General features: G+C 29.0%; 1 protein-coding gene across 2 annotated transcripts in view; it reads left to right on the top strand.

Moving 5' to 3' along the window:
* Nucleotides 1-13,043, top strand: part of LOC107450240 (3'(2'),5'-bisphosphate nucleotidase 1) — a 24,336-nt gene extending 11,293 nt beyond the window's left edge. Inside the window, exons 4-7 of one of the 2 annotated variants that reach the window (XM_016065995.3) lie at nt 1,082-1,130; nt 2,353-2,444; nt 2,526-2,726; nt 11,984-13,043. In XM_016065995.3, the coding sequence (XP_015921481.1) occupies nt 1,082-1,130; nt 2,353-2,444; nt 2,526-2,726; nt 11,984-12,247 (606 nt within the window). In that variant the 3' untranslated portion in view covers nt 12,248-13,043. Of the gene's footprint in view, nt 1-1,081; nt 1,131-2,352; nt 2,445-2,525; nt 2,727-6,047; nt 8,678-11,983 lie in introns of those variants that run through there. The other variant, XM_016065994.3, reaches the window with a different exon arrangement.
* The last annotated feature ends 277 nt before the right edge of the window (nt 13,044-13,320 follow it).

The raw sequence follows: 13,320 nt of genomic DNA, 5'->3' as shown, positions 1-13,320 counted from the left end.
ACTATTTATATATACTTATACATATATATTAAAAAGAAATATATATTGAATCTGATCCATAAATAGAGCTTATTTCTAACACTCAATCAGTTTAAATCCAGCCAGCAAAAAAATTAATCATAGTAATATATGTAATCATAGTAAGTAATCATAAAAATAGTAATTTATGTAATTATCTAAGAAACTCATATGATGTGATCTTTAGCAGTATGGGAAACTTATTAGTTTATTATCACTAATATCTATTAATATTTAACTATATTGTCCAAAAAGTTATTAAAGCCCTGTGTAACGTCAAATCCTTCTTAATCTGGCTGCCGTCATGTAGACACCTCCTTGTTGTGGGCTTGGCCCCCTTTTTAAGTCGGCAGTAATCATTTGATCGCACACATAGTAGTGTAAGTTCATATTAATTTCAATATTTTTTAAACTATATGTGTAATCATATCTGAACAGCAGAAATTCAAAGTTTAATACTCAATGAAGACTGTTGCTATATTACTGCTTATTTTATGAAATTAATGTTTTCAACAAATTTTATTCAGTCATGTAGTCATCTCCTCTATAATTAATTCTCTTGGTCGGTATGACTCAGTATCAGCCTTGAATTGAAATATTTGTATTGTGATGTAAGATTAACTCTTCTCTCTAATTCATCTACATTAAGAAAAAAAGAACAGAGTGAGTTTTGTAATTAAAAATAATTTTTCTGTTTCTCCTCTCTCCATAATAAATTTCTTCTTCTTAATCATCATGTAGACACCTCATTATTACTGGCCTGGTAATCCTTATTATTGAATGAAATAACTTTATTTTCTTGTTTCGGTATTTTTAAACTACCACTTTGGATTCACGACTACTTCCTAACTTTAAAATAAATTAAAATTGTAACACATTAATGCATATATATATTCTACTTTCCAACTGTGTGTAGCCACATAATTGGTTTTTAGAATTTAGAAAAGTTAAATAATTCACTGATGCGTTTTTGATTTTAGTTCATACACTTAAATTTTTCTTTTTCAAATTTACCATGTCTATAAATTTTTTAATAATTATAAACCGTTTTTTTTTCTTACAGGTTGTTATATGGGTTGATCCCTTAGATGGGACAGCAGAATACACTCAAGGTAATATCTTTATATGTGATTACATAGTATTAGAATAATGTGTAGATAATTATGTGTGTATAAATTATTGAATTTTGTTTTCATTTAGTTAAGTTTTTAATATAGATTGCATGTCTCTGGGTTGATTGTATTCCAGATTTTTTGTATCATCCCTCCTGGCTTAGAAACTAGGAACAGGGTATGTGATTTTTTTCGCGGATCTCAAGACCATAGATTTGCGAAAGTCAGTGAATCAAAACCTATAATCAAACGAAATTTTCACTGCAATCTAAAGTTTAAAGTTTGAAACCTTCGCTAAATCACGTTTACGAGACGTTTTCATAATGACGACTCTTCCTGAAAAAAAGAGTTTTTTTTTTTCTTCCTCTGTCGGATTTTTGTTGTTTTTAATATTTGAAACAATGCTGCAATCCTTTAATATCGCCATTCATATTCACGCAATTATCATAACAAACATCGATTTTCGTATTTAACTGATTTAAAAGTTATGAATTTTGAATCGTATTCACGTTATTTAAAAATCGTACGTCACAATTCATATTCACGTTTTTTTAAAATGCAAGATCGCGATTCGTATTCACGCGAATTTAAATATCAATGTCGCTATTCATATTCACCGGATCTAAAAATCTTGCATTGCAATTTGTATTTACGCGATTCAAATTCCAATATTGCAATTGGTATTTTCTCGTCCTTAAATCCAATATCGCGATTCATATTCACACAGTTTTAAAATCCAATATTGCGATTTTTATTTTCGCTTTCTTAAAATACAATATCTCAATTTTTTTTCTCACATTATTAAAATCCAATATCTCAATTTTTTTTTCACATTCTTAGAATACAATATCTCAATTTTTATTTTCACATTCTTAAAATACAATATCTCAATTTTTATTTTCACATTCTTAAAATACAATATCGCGATTCTAGTAAGAACTTAGATTTTTCTTAAATTAGTTACTATAAAAGTGTGATATACTTTATTGGTCGGTAGTTTAATTTGTAAATCTCAGTTCAAAAAATTATATTGAATATGAATGGAATTTAAATTGATATCTTGTTATCGAGTTTTTGCATATGAAATTTTCAGGATTTTTCACTTTGTGCCGCAATCACTTCTAATGTCTTCATGTATTTCACAACAGTTCGAATTTTTCAATCTGTTGCAGCAGTTTTATTGAAAACAATGTAAAATAATTTTTTAGTATTTTTTTATCAGGATTATTAGACCATGTGACTGTTTTGATTGGTCTTGCTGTGAAAGGAAAGGCTGTTGGTGGAGTCATTCATCAGCCGTATTACAATTATAAAGTACGTATCAAATGTGACAATCATTTTTTAAAAATCAACTAATTTTTTTGCCACTTTTACAAAAAATTTTATTATTTCTAGAATGAAAAAGATTGGTCAAAATTAGGAAGAACAATGTGGGGTATTGTTGGGGTTGGAGGGGGTGGTATTCTTTACAAAGCTCCCCCCGAGGATAAAAGAATCATCACTACTACTCGATCACATTCCAATCCTGTTATTAATTCAACAATTGAAGCTCTAAAACCAGATGAAGTTTTGAGAGTTGGAGGTGCTGGGCACAAAGTGAGTTTTGATTACTATTTATAAGTAGTCTCAAATTGTTGATGATTTCATTTATTAATATAATATATTTTATGAAAGGAAAAATACTTGTGATTTCTAAATATTCTGTGAATTAAATCATTTATATTTTGTAGTAACGCATTGACCGTATTTATTTATCCACTTTAATAAGGCTTTTTCTTGGTACAGATGAAGAATAGCGCTTCCCTATCAGAGTAATCTAAAGTTAGAATCTGTTGCTACCTGTGCCTGAAGAAGTGTAACGTAAATGTTATTTCAGCGTATTTTTGCAGTTATTTGAAAAAAGAGTATCAATATTGTTTACTTTCCTCTGGTAATTTAATTGTCAGGCTGTTAGTAAAAAGGCCTGAATGTGTACATGAGAGAAATAAATTTTCTACAAATTGCGATTATAGCTAATAAAATAATGCTGTACAAAATAAAATTTTAGCACTAAGTCTACTGATGGTGATTACACTGGTATGTTGAAAATTATTTTATTTAATGTTGATCTATTAATATCCGAACTTAGATGAAATTAATAATTATTAATATTACAGCTTTGCTTTATTTTTAATATTTTTTTACTTCTAATTATTATTTGCATGAAATAAATTTAAATGGTATGTATTATCATTTTATTATTTCTTGAAGTTTTGCAGTTGCAAAATTAGTTAATGAATTCAGCCCATTTTTAAGTCTATTTTTCAATATTTTCAAGCAGCAATAAGAAAGCTCATTGCTGCTTAAATATAGTTTCACATTGCTAAGTGTTTTCTTTCCTTATTGTCATAACACATCACTAAGAAGATTTGTTTTACATCCCACAGTACTATTAACTATTAATGACCAATATATAACCAATTTATCACAAAGTCATTAAGATACAAAAAATATAAATCATATTCGAGTTAACACACATTTATTTGCTAAATAAATTTTCTTACTGATAATTATTTTGTGTATTAATGATTCATGATTTGATGCTATATGTCTGAAAATATCTTTGAAAGAGAAACATAAAGCAAACCAATGACAAAATTGAGCTTACTTTTGTTTCTTTGTAACTATTTTTTTTTTCAAGTTAATAATGTTGCATGAAATAAAAGCATCTTCTGTGGTGATAAAAATGCCTGCCAAAATGATCCCTCCTTTTGTGTGCATCAATTTCTTATTATATATTTTAAAAATAATTGTGAAAGCTATATTTCCAGCAGGAAAATAATTTTAGTTTGATGGATATAGTGTTAAATCGTGTTTCTTTTTACATTCATTTATTTATTTTGTGTTTAAAAAGCTTTCTTTCTCAACACTTAAAGTAACTAATAAATGGGATTGATAGCTGCTAATATAAGGAAGTGCAAATAAGCATTACAAGAAAAAGAGTTATTGCTTTTTTTCCAAGCTATTTAATAGTACAGTTCAATTTCAAGCTCACTTAATATCATAGGAAAATTTCAATATGTATGAGAAAAAATTTAGATAGCAACAGTAATTACTACTATAAGAATATTTTAAACAGGCAGTTAGAGTTGTAGGAAGAAATAAAATTCTAATTTAAGGTTAACAGAGTTTCAAAATGCCATTCAATACTTATGGTAATTTATTTGTGGGATTTGGAACAAAGCAGCCATATGGCGAGATTTTTTTGATAATCTCATTTAAGATTATTCATTCTTCCCTTTTTCTAATTCAAAGTATTAAATTAGATAGATATTTTTTTTAATTTGCAATGACATTTATATTAGTTTATGCTGTACTAAATTGTTAGCTGTATATTTTATTTTAAAACTTACAAATTTCAATAGTTTTAAAACAACTTGATTTTGTCGCTTTATATTCTGGTTCTCTTATTCCACATTGACATCGATATGCAAAAACTTTATCCATAGTCTTTTAAATGTTGCAGAATAATGTTGTCACAAGTATATGTACAAGGTGATTCATGAAATTTCGATTTAAGGTATTAAATATTACTTGCAACAGAATTGTATGGGATTTTTTTAAAGTTTTGCTAGAGACAGTCACAAATGTTCTATTTGTGACCCTTTCTCACACAACACTCATCTAGCCGGTAATCCGTTCCTGCCAAACCTGTGTTAAGGTATCTGAATCAAGTCCATAAATAGAGGCTGTGATACACTGTTTCAACTCCGCTGGAAGAGGAAGGTAAAGAGGTCATGAGTACCTTGTTCTTTACATGCCCTGCAGAAAGAAACCACAAGGTGTTAGATCGGGAGTTCTGGGTGGTCGTTGGGTGAGTAACATGTTGTAGTCCACTGTTCTTCCTATCCAATCGGTGAGGAAGTTATTCATTCAGGTAATTTTGCACATAGGCCGTCCAGTGTGGTGATGCATCATCCAATTGGAGAGCATCCTGCAACTGTGGCACCAACCAAAGAGTTAATATATCCCAAAAGTGGCACACTTGAAAAAAAATGGCAAAACACTTCCTGTCTAGACACTTCATAGAACACATTATTCTTAGGGGTATCTTGCACGAGATGCTCTGTAAATTTAGACACAAAATCTAAAATTAAAATCAAAATATGTTCCTCGCAAAAATAATATTTTATTAGTTTACCTTCCCACTGACATGGAATGTTGGTTCATCGGTGAAAACCAAGCGATGAGTAAAATTGTCATTTTCAACCATGTTTGAGAGGAAATAGATTGCTGGTTTGATGTGTGTTATATGACTAAGGGGTTACACATTGAACATTTGTGACTATCTAACATTTAAAATGATTCTGTACTATTCTGTTGCAAGTAACTTATAATATCTTTAGTTATTCTTGATTTATAATACATTGAAACTATATACTTTTTGAATCGACCTTTATATTATATTGATGATTATATTACAAAGTAAGATTTTAGCCACATATTAAGTTAGTATCTAACGATTAGAGCTGCCTTATCTCTGAAGTCAGGGTTGCTAGTGAGCAATGCAGACCACATTGCCATCATCACGTGATGAGCCATATGTCATTATAATCTCCATGACCAATTGGATTACAACTGTTGCAAGTGTGCTTTATTTATTCATTTATTTTTTACGGTTAGATTTAATAATTACACTATTCTATTTCTTTATCTTATTATTTAAGAGTTATTTTACATACAATTGGGGCCATAACCCTGTGCATAGCAATTTAACTGTTTTAAAATTAATACAATGCTTTGCTTGTTTCGTTTAAACTTATCTAGTTTTTAAACTGATATGATTCATCCAAGATCGGATTTTAATGATAACAAATATACATCTTTTTCATAAGAGACCTATAAAAATGAATATTTATGCCTACTCTTATTTTTCAGGTTTTATTATTGATAGAAGGAGCAGCTCATGCATATGTATTTCCCAGCAAAGGATGCAAAAAATGGGATACTTGTGCACCTGAAGCAATTTTACTCGCTTTTGGAGGAAAATTGACTGATATTTCTGGACGACCAATTCAATACCATGCTGAAGTTGAGCATCTTAATTGGGGTGGAGTTTTGGCTACGCACGCTGAATCACTCCACGGGTGGTATATTTCAAATATACCTGACGATGTGAAGGCATCTCTTCAATCTAAAATATAATAAAAACCATTCCTTATTAAGAGCTTTAAAATAATTTTATCAAAAATTTTAATTTTCAAATAAATTGTGATATAACCATTTATGTAAACACTTATGTGATTTTTGAATCAAATTTATCCCTTCTGTTGATTGTAAAAATAATATTATTAAGATTTCCACAAATATGTCATACAAAAAATTGTTTTTATTTTTTTTATTATTATTATTAATTTGTGTCATAATATTCTAGTTAATCAGCTGTATAAAAAGTAATTTTTCATTTTCTGATTTTGTTTTTAATTTCATAAAACACTTAAATTTATGACACTTACAAATCAAAGATTCTATTAAAATTAGTTTATAGATCAAAATTTGAAATATTGTTGGAATTGATTTTTCTGAATTGATTTTATTTTACTGGTTTGATTTTTTGTATTCTGTTTTAATAGCACTAATAATGTAGTTAATCACTATTTTTGTCTCTTCTTATATTAGTTTAGAATTGTTGTGATTTTTCATGTTATGTTTGAAATGTTTATCCGGAATCCTTTTTGTTTTTTGATCAATTCATAAGAGAAATTCACATCAAACTTTTGTTAATTGTTAAATTTTTCCATTAAAATGTATACACTGCTGCTGGAAGGCTAAGAGTCAAGGGTTCAATTCTGGCAGTCAACTAAATAACTGACATGTATGCTTAGTTAGGGGCAAATTTAGTTTGTTGTGACGTAAGTCCTCTTATTTGTGTGGTAAAGAAGTTTGGAGATATGTATAGCATCTCGAATGTCATCGTTATCTGACTGAGATCAATATTACATGATGTTACTACCATGACAAATATAACAACTTTGAAAAAAAAAAATTCTTTTTTTTTCAATATTTGTGGCAGAAATTTGTATTTTTTGATTGAATTTGTATCAAAATTGGTCCCAAAACATGCGTTTCCTTAATCATTTTAAAACTTTTAACCAAAGACAACATCTACTTAAAACTTATGTTTGAAACTTTGTTTTTACCAAAGACTGTCATTGCTAATTGTATGACATTATTTATTATTATTTTGACAAAGTGAGATTAAAAAGTTTTGCTGATATGACGGACTTTAAATTAAGAAAAAACGATTTCAATATATATTTTATTTAGTAAAAATGATATTTTTATTTGTGGAAACTCATGAGAGTTTTTAATATTTTTTATTTTTTTAACATAAAACTTTTTACAGGGTGCGTAGCAAATTTAAAAAGTGCTTAAAGGTGCTTATTTTCGCTTTTTAAAAAAGCCCTTAAAAGTGCTTTCTTAATTGAGTGCTTTTAAAAAGTGTTTAATTTTCCAAAATTAGATATTTTATCTTTACCTTTGCGATTTTCACCACAAATAATGTGAAATGCGTAGTTTTCACATTGTTCCATTCTGCGCTTTCACAATTAGTTCAACCACATTTCATTTCGACTTACCGTTGGCCCGTAGAGTATAAAAGTGTCTATCATTTTGCACATTTGATAAAATACTTGCAGATCTTTTCGAATTAATTTTTCTCCTTATTAAATAAAGTAGTTATTAGCCACTTGATAAGAAATATATTTAAAATTGTGTATAATTTTTTTTGTGATAAATATAATTAAGGAAAGAGTTCTTTGTTAGAAACTAATAATTTTATCATGATCACATTAATTCTTTGAGAAAAGTGCTTAAAAGGTGCTTATTTTTTGTTTAAAAAATTTGGTTACGCACCCTGTTTTTAAATTAAACAATGTTTTGCTGCATGAAAAAAAAACACATACTTATTTGTTCTTGCAATTTTTTTTATGAACAATTTCAAGATACTATTATCTTTTGTATTGAAATGAAATACATAAATCAATGAAAAAAAATAGTTATTTAAAAGCTATCATGTAGCTTTTATTAAATGTAAACTTTAATTCAAATGAAATTACTCTGTTTCAAATTGAAAACATTGTTAGACGTTAATTTAATTTTGTCACTATTTTTCCAAGCCACAGTCTATTACCCAAATTTATCTTAATTTTTAATTTTCTTTATAGAAATAATTAATAATTTTTCTTTATAGAAATACTAATACAGAATAATTAATTAATAAGTGCAGCATAAGAAAATTACAGGGAAAGAAAAGTTTCACTTGTTTGTGATAGTAATTGCATTCGCACTATTTTTTTATTAATTTTTTCTTTATTACATTTATAGACCTGTGTTTATTCAGTAGAAACGCACTATATTAAATAATGTACTCTACATTATATATTTGTTACAAAAATGTATAAATATTTCGGTGCATTTTTATAATATTTTAAGTATTTTTGCATATTTTTATACTATACTTCTAAGGATCAATTTTTATGGGAAATAAATATTTTTTTTTACTCTCAGAGTTTTTCATTTATTTGTCTGACTTCTTTGCTTTTTTAAAAAAAATTTCTAGTTGTAATTTAACTACTGAGGTAACATATTTAAGAAAAATTATTTTTCAACCAACACAATGACAAAAATTATTTTTCTAAAGGATGAAAAATATCGTATTTAAAACATCTTAAATTATTTTACTTAAATTCAATTATATTGCATGTGTTATGAAATATCACTTGTGATATTAATTTATAATTATAAATTATTTATTTAATCATTTTTAAAAATCCAAATTTCACATTTTTCAAAAAACTTGTTAAATAAATTGTTTTCTTTAAGATAATGAGAAATGTTTTAATATATTTTTATATTGTTTCGAAATCATTATTTCTTTTTTACTCCCTGACAAAACACTACTATTAATCAGAAGCAATTTTATTACTGGCGTTGATCTGCCAACCCAATTTTTGAGTATGCAACTACTAATCTTCAACTCCGTAGCCTTGTAATTTTTAACTCAATCCTGAAGACGAGGAAACTCCTGGATCAAGTATTGGGAAAAATTCGCCTTCATGAGGAACTTTTTGATGGAACTAACTCGCATTTGCGTTATATGGAGAGGAAAACCTCCCAATGTTAGCTTGGCGACAAGGGGACTCTAACCCATGATCTGTCTATGACTGAGGATATTTTACGTCAGCACTGTGATCAGTGCAAGCCGGATGCGGAATTCGCATCAACCAGTCATTGCTGGGTCTCGAACCCGGTTCACCTCATTGGAAAGCAAACGCTCTTTCCCCTGAGCCATCACGGCTTAATCAGAAACAATTTTATTCTATAACCGTCGTTGAATAGCCGACCCAATTTTTATGGGTTTACGACTACTAATGTTCAACTCCGTAGCCATGTAATTTTGAACCCAATCCAAAAGACAAGGGAGCTCCTGGATCAAGTATTGGGAGAAAATTGCCTTCGTGGAGGAATTTTTTGATGGAGCTAACCCGCATTTGCGTTACATGGAGAGGAAGACCACGAGAACCACCCACGATTAGCCTGACGGCAAGCGGACTCTAACCTATGATCCATCTACCACTGAGGATATTTCACGTCAGCACTGTGGTCTGTGCAAGCCGGAAGCAGAATTCGCATCCACCAGCCATCGCCGGGATCGAACCCCGGTTCACCTCATTGGAAAGCAAACGCTCTTTCCCCTGAGCCATCACGGCTTAATCAGAAGCAATTGTACCATTTTAAGGACTGGAATATAAGTTTACTTTTTCATAAATCCTAACAATTTTTATAGTTTTAATAATTCTGGGAAAATTCGCCTTCTTTAAGGGACCAAGTTTGGCAATTTAAGTAATCTTTTAAATAACTCGGGCTACATAGAAGAGATGTCAGTGATTCAATTGTTCCTAGACAAATACTATTTATCTTCTTGAATTGTCAAAGAAACATTCATTCTACCTTTCACCAAATCCAACACAATAAAGTTTTTAACTGATTTTGAAAAATTTTTTAGTTTGCGAGCAATATTGAAAAACTATTAGCATTACTGAAACTTACTTATGTTACAGAATAAATATTTGTTAATCATTTTCGTAGGGTTGTTTCGATTTTTCTGCAGTTTGCTTCAAAAGTTTAGAGGATTCTGTATTTTTTCAACCTCATGTGAAACAGCACACAAGTTACTGTTGCAGAATAGAACTTTGTTAGAGAAGTTGCATAATTGTCTCATGTTTTTTAAGGAAAAAATGTGTAAAATAATTATTTTAACCAAAACATTTTTGTTTTTACGATTATGTTCTTCAGATAATGTGCTGTAAAAATTTTACGCCTTTCCCTAAGTAAAAATAACGTATCAACTGTTATTATACCTTTGTAATATTGATGTTAAAAGACTAAACTTTTTATTTTGAATGTTAACCAAACATTTTATAGTCTATTCAAGAATTATCTAATCATAATATCTGTATTGAAATTATATGTTCTTGATTTAACATAGCGAGAGCTTTTGCTGAACCAGTAGCAAAATTTCATTTACATAGAATCAAAAGAATTTGGCAACCATCTGTGCCTTTTAGACAAGAATAAATTTCATGTTAATATTTAAATTAAGAAGAAATTATACTGATAAAAAGCAGGTGTATTAAGGATTTTTTTCTGATAACTCATATATATTAAATGAGATTTCTTCCTACAATTGTTTTTGTCAAAATAAATTTTTAGTGATTGCATAAGTAAACAATGTTGGAATAAAATTGCCTTTAAAATATCCTCCAAAATAGTGCAGAAAATTTCTTCTGGAGAGAGTGGCAAACATTATATCATTTGTGTTGCATGCTGTTATTAATTATACACTACCCTACAATAATTGAAAAGACACTTTCAGTTTCGCAGTATTAGTACAAAACAATCTGTAGTAAATAACATTCTTGTTATAATAAAAAAGTATGTCTTGAATTTTAAACTGTACACTTAAAGAAAATTTTAAGATCCTTTTTTAAGTATTATGCTATTATATATGAATATTCACATGAGTCAAATTATACTGATAGCCAAATAGATGCGTGTCACTCTATTGGAGTATATCATATGAAAGTTTTTATTGAAGATAAATGACATTTTCCAGCTCCTTTCAGGAATAAATTTCGTTTTTTGCTTGTTCATTGCACGGCTGTCAGCTTATTAGGACTTGAATAAGAAATTTAGAGCTTGTTAACATAAAAGGAGGACAAAATTTACATCTTAATGAGTGTGAATGATATATAAGAGATGATTATATTAAGCTTATGTTTATATCATTTTTTTTAACTCATAGTTCTAGTTGACAATTCTTCAGAGGTATCAACAAAAACATTATTTTTGACGATAAATGTAAAATTTAAGAGGTGTGTCGAAATTTGGGGGCTTGGGTCTCACTGGGCTAATAATGAATAGGCACTTTAGCTCATAGAGAAATCCCGCAGTGGCAGTTTGTAAGGGTAATAAGCTCAAGTATGCTCACCACATACACACAAATATGGTGCTGTTCGTTTGTATAAATATATTACGACGGGCAGCTAGATATGGTGTTAGTGAGAGCATAGCAAAGAGACCTGAGCATTCCTTCTGCATTTGTAGACTTTTTCGTAGAAAAATGGTTCAGATTCATGAGGGTAGGAATATATATATTAACAAAGTTTATTAATTTTTAGGAAGCTCTGCTTGAGAAATTTAATCGTCACACTAATATTCACAACATTTGTCATATTAAAATTATTTGATTTTGTACAGAAATCTTTATTTTCTTAAATAACGTTTGAAACTTTTTTGCTATTTTTCATCAGGTACTGCATCTTATTGAAGGAAAAGCACATGCTTATGTTTCAGCCAGCAAACGGAATAAGAAATGGGATACATGTGCACCAGATGCTGTGTTACACGCTTTTGGAGGTAAAATGACCGACATCTCTGGAAAGCAAATCCAATACCATGCAGATGTTGATCTTGTCAATCCTGGAGTTGTGGCAACACATTTGGCATCCGTTCATAGCTGGTACACACAAAGTATCCCGAAAGAAATTAAGGATCATTTTCAAACAAAAGCATGAAAAACACTATTACCGAATCAAAATGTGATGCTGTAAATGTTGTTGTGAATCGCTTAGAGTTTGCTATCTTTATGAGGAAAAACTTTTTATGTTTTTGATAAATGGAATTACTTTTAGTTCTGTACTCAAGGCTACAATATGACATATGTGAAGTATTTAACGTCAGTTTTAAAATATGGTTCATGGGTTTAATTAATGGTAAATTCTTGAAATTTCCTGAATCACAGGAAGTGAGCTTTCGGCCTATATCTTAACAAGTAGTTTAATTTTATGCTTTGCTAGTGTCATTGTTAAGAGTAGTCGCATGTACCAATACATAGTCACAACTGCAGCGTTGGGTAAATGTAAGCTTAGATTTAATCTTATTTTGCATGTTTTAAAATTTCAGAAACATTCTAAATAAAATGCTATTTTTGTTTTAATTACTGCGATAGCAAGTTTATAAAATCTAATATAATTGACTCAACCCCCGTTTCAAGGGTGTTAAAAATGCAGAAGCATTAGAGTTTTAGTCATGGAATTGAAGAAAAAAATAGGCGATAATTAAGCTTTATTTATGATAATATAATCGTGAATGTAATTGGGACTATAACATCAACTTAAAGTTTCTTCATTTATATTTTTCCTATTATATTACTTGGGAGGATTCCTCAGCTAATACTGTTGCTTTTATGTTCAGTTTTAGAGAAAAACACTGTTCTACACATTGTTAAAACTTAATAAATATTCTCTAAATAACTATTTGCTATGTGGAATACATTTTTATTTTGAAATAAACTCATTCATTAAAAAAAAATTGTCCATCTTCTTATAATGTATGGTCTGCAACAATACAACTTCAAAACAAAAAATTTTTTGTTGAATTACATGAAAAATTCTTTTTTAAAAGCAAACGAGATAAATTAAACAAAATGTTCTTGACATTTTAAAAATAATGAACTATTTAATCAAGTTGTTATAGAGGGAAACATATCAGTTATATGGAAGTAACAGAAATTTCAAACTCAAAATTTGTAAGCTTCTACAATCCTTCTTTGAGATCTGATTTGCTGGTGACAAAGATGTTTTATTTC

This window comes from Parasteatoda tepidariorum, chromosome 5 (genome assembly GCF_043381705.1).
Source record: "Parasteatoda tepidariorum isolate YZ-2023 chromosome 5, CAS_Ptep_4.0, whole genome shotgun sequence".
NCBI classification, from domain to species: domain Eukaryota; kingdom Metazoa; phylum Arthropoda; class Arachnida; order Araneae; family Theridiidae; genus Parasteatoda; species Parasteatoda tepidariorum.
This window is presented reverse-complemented; position numbering and strand designations above follow the sequence as displayed.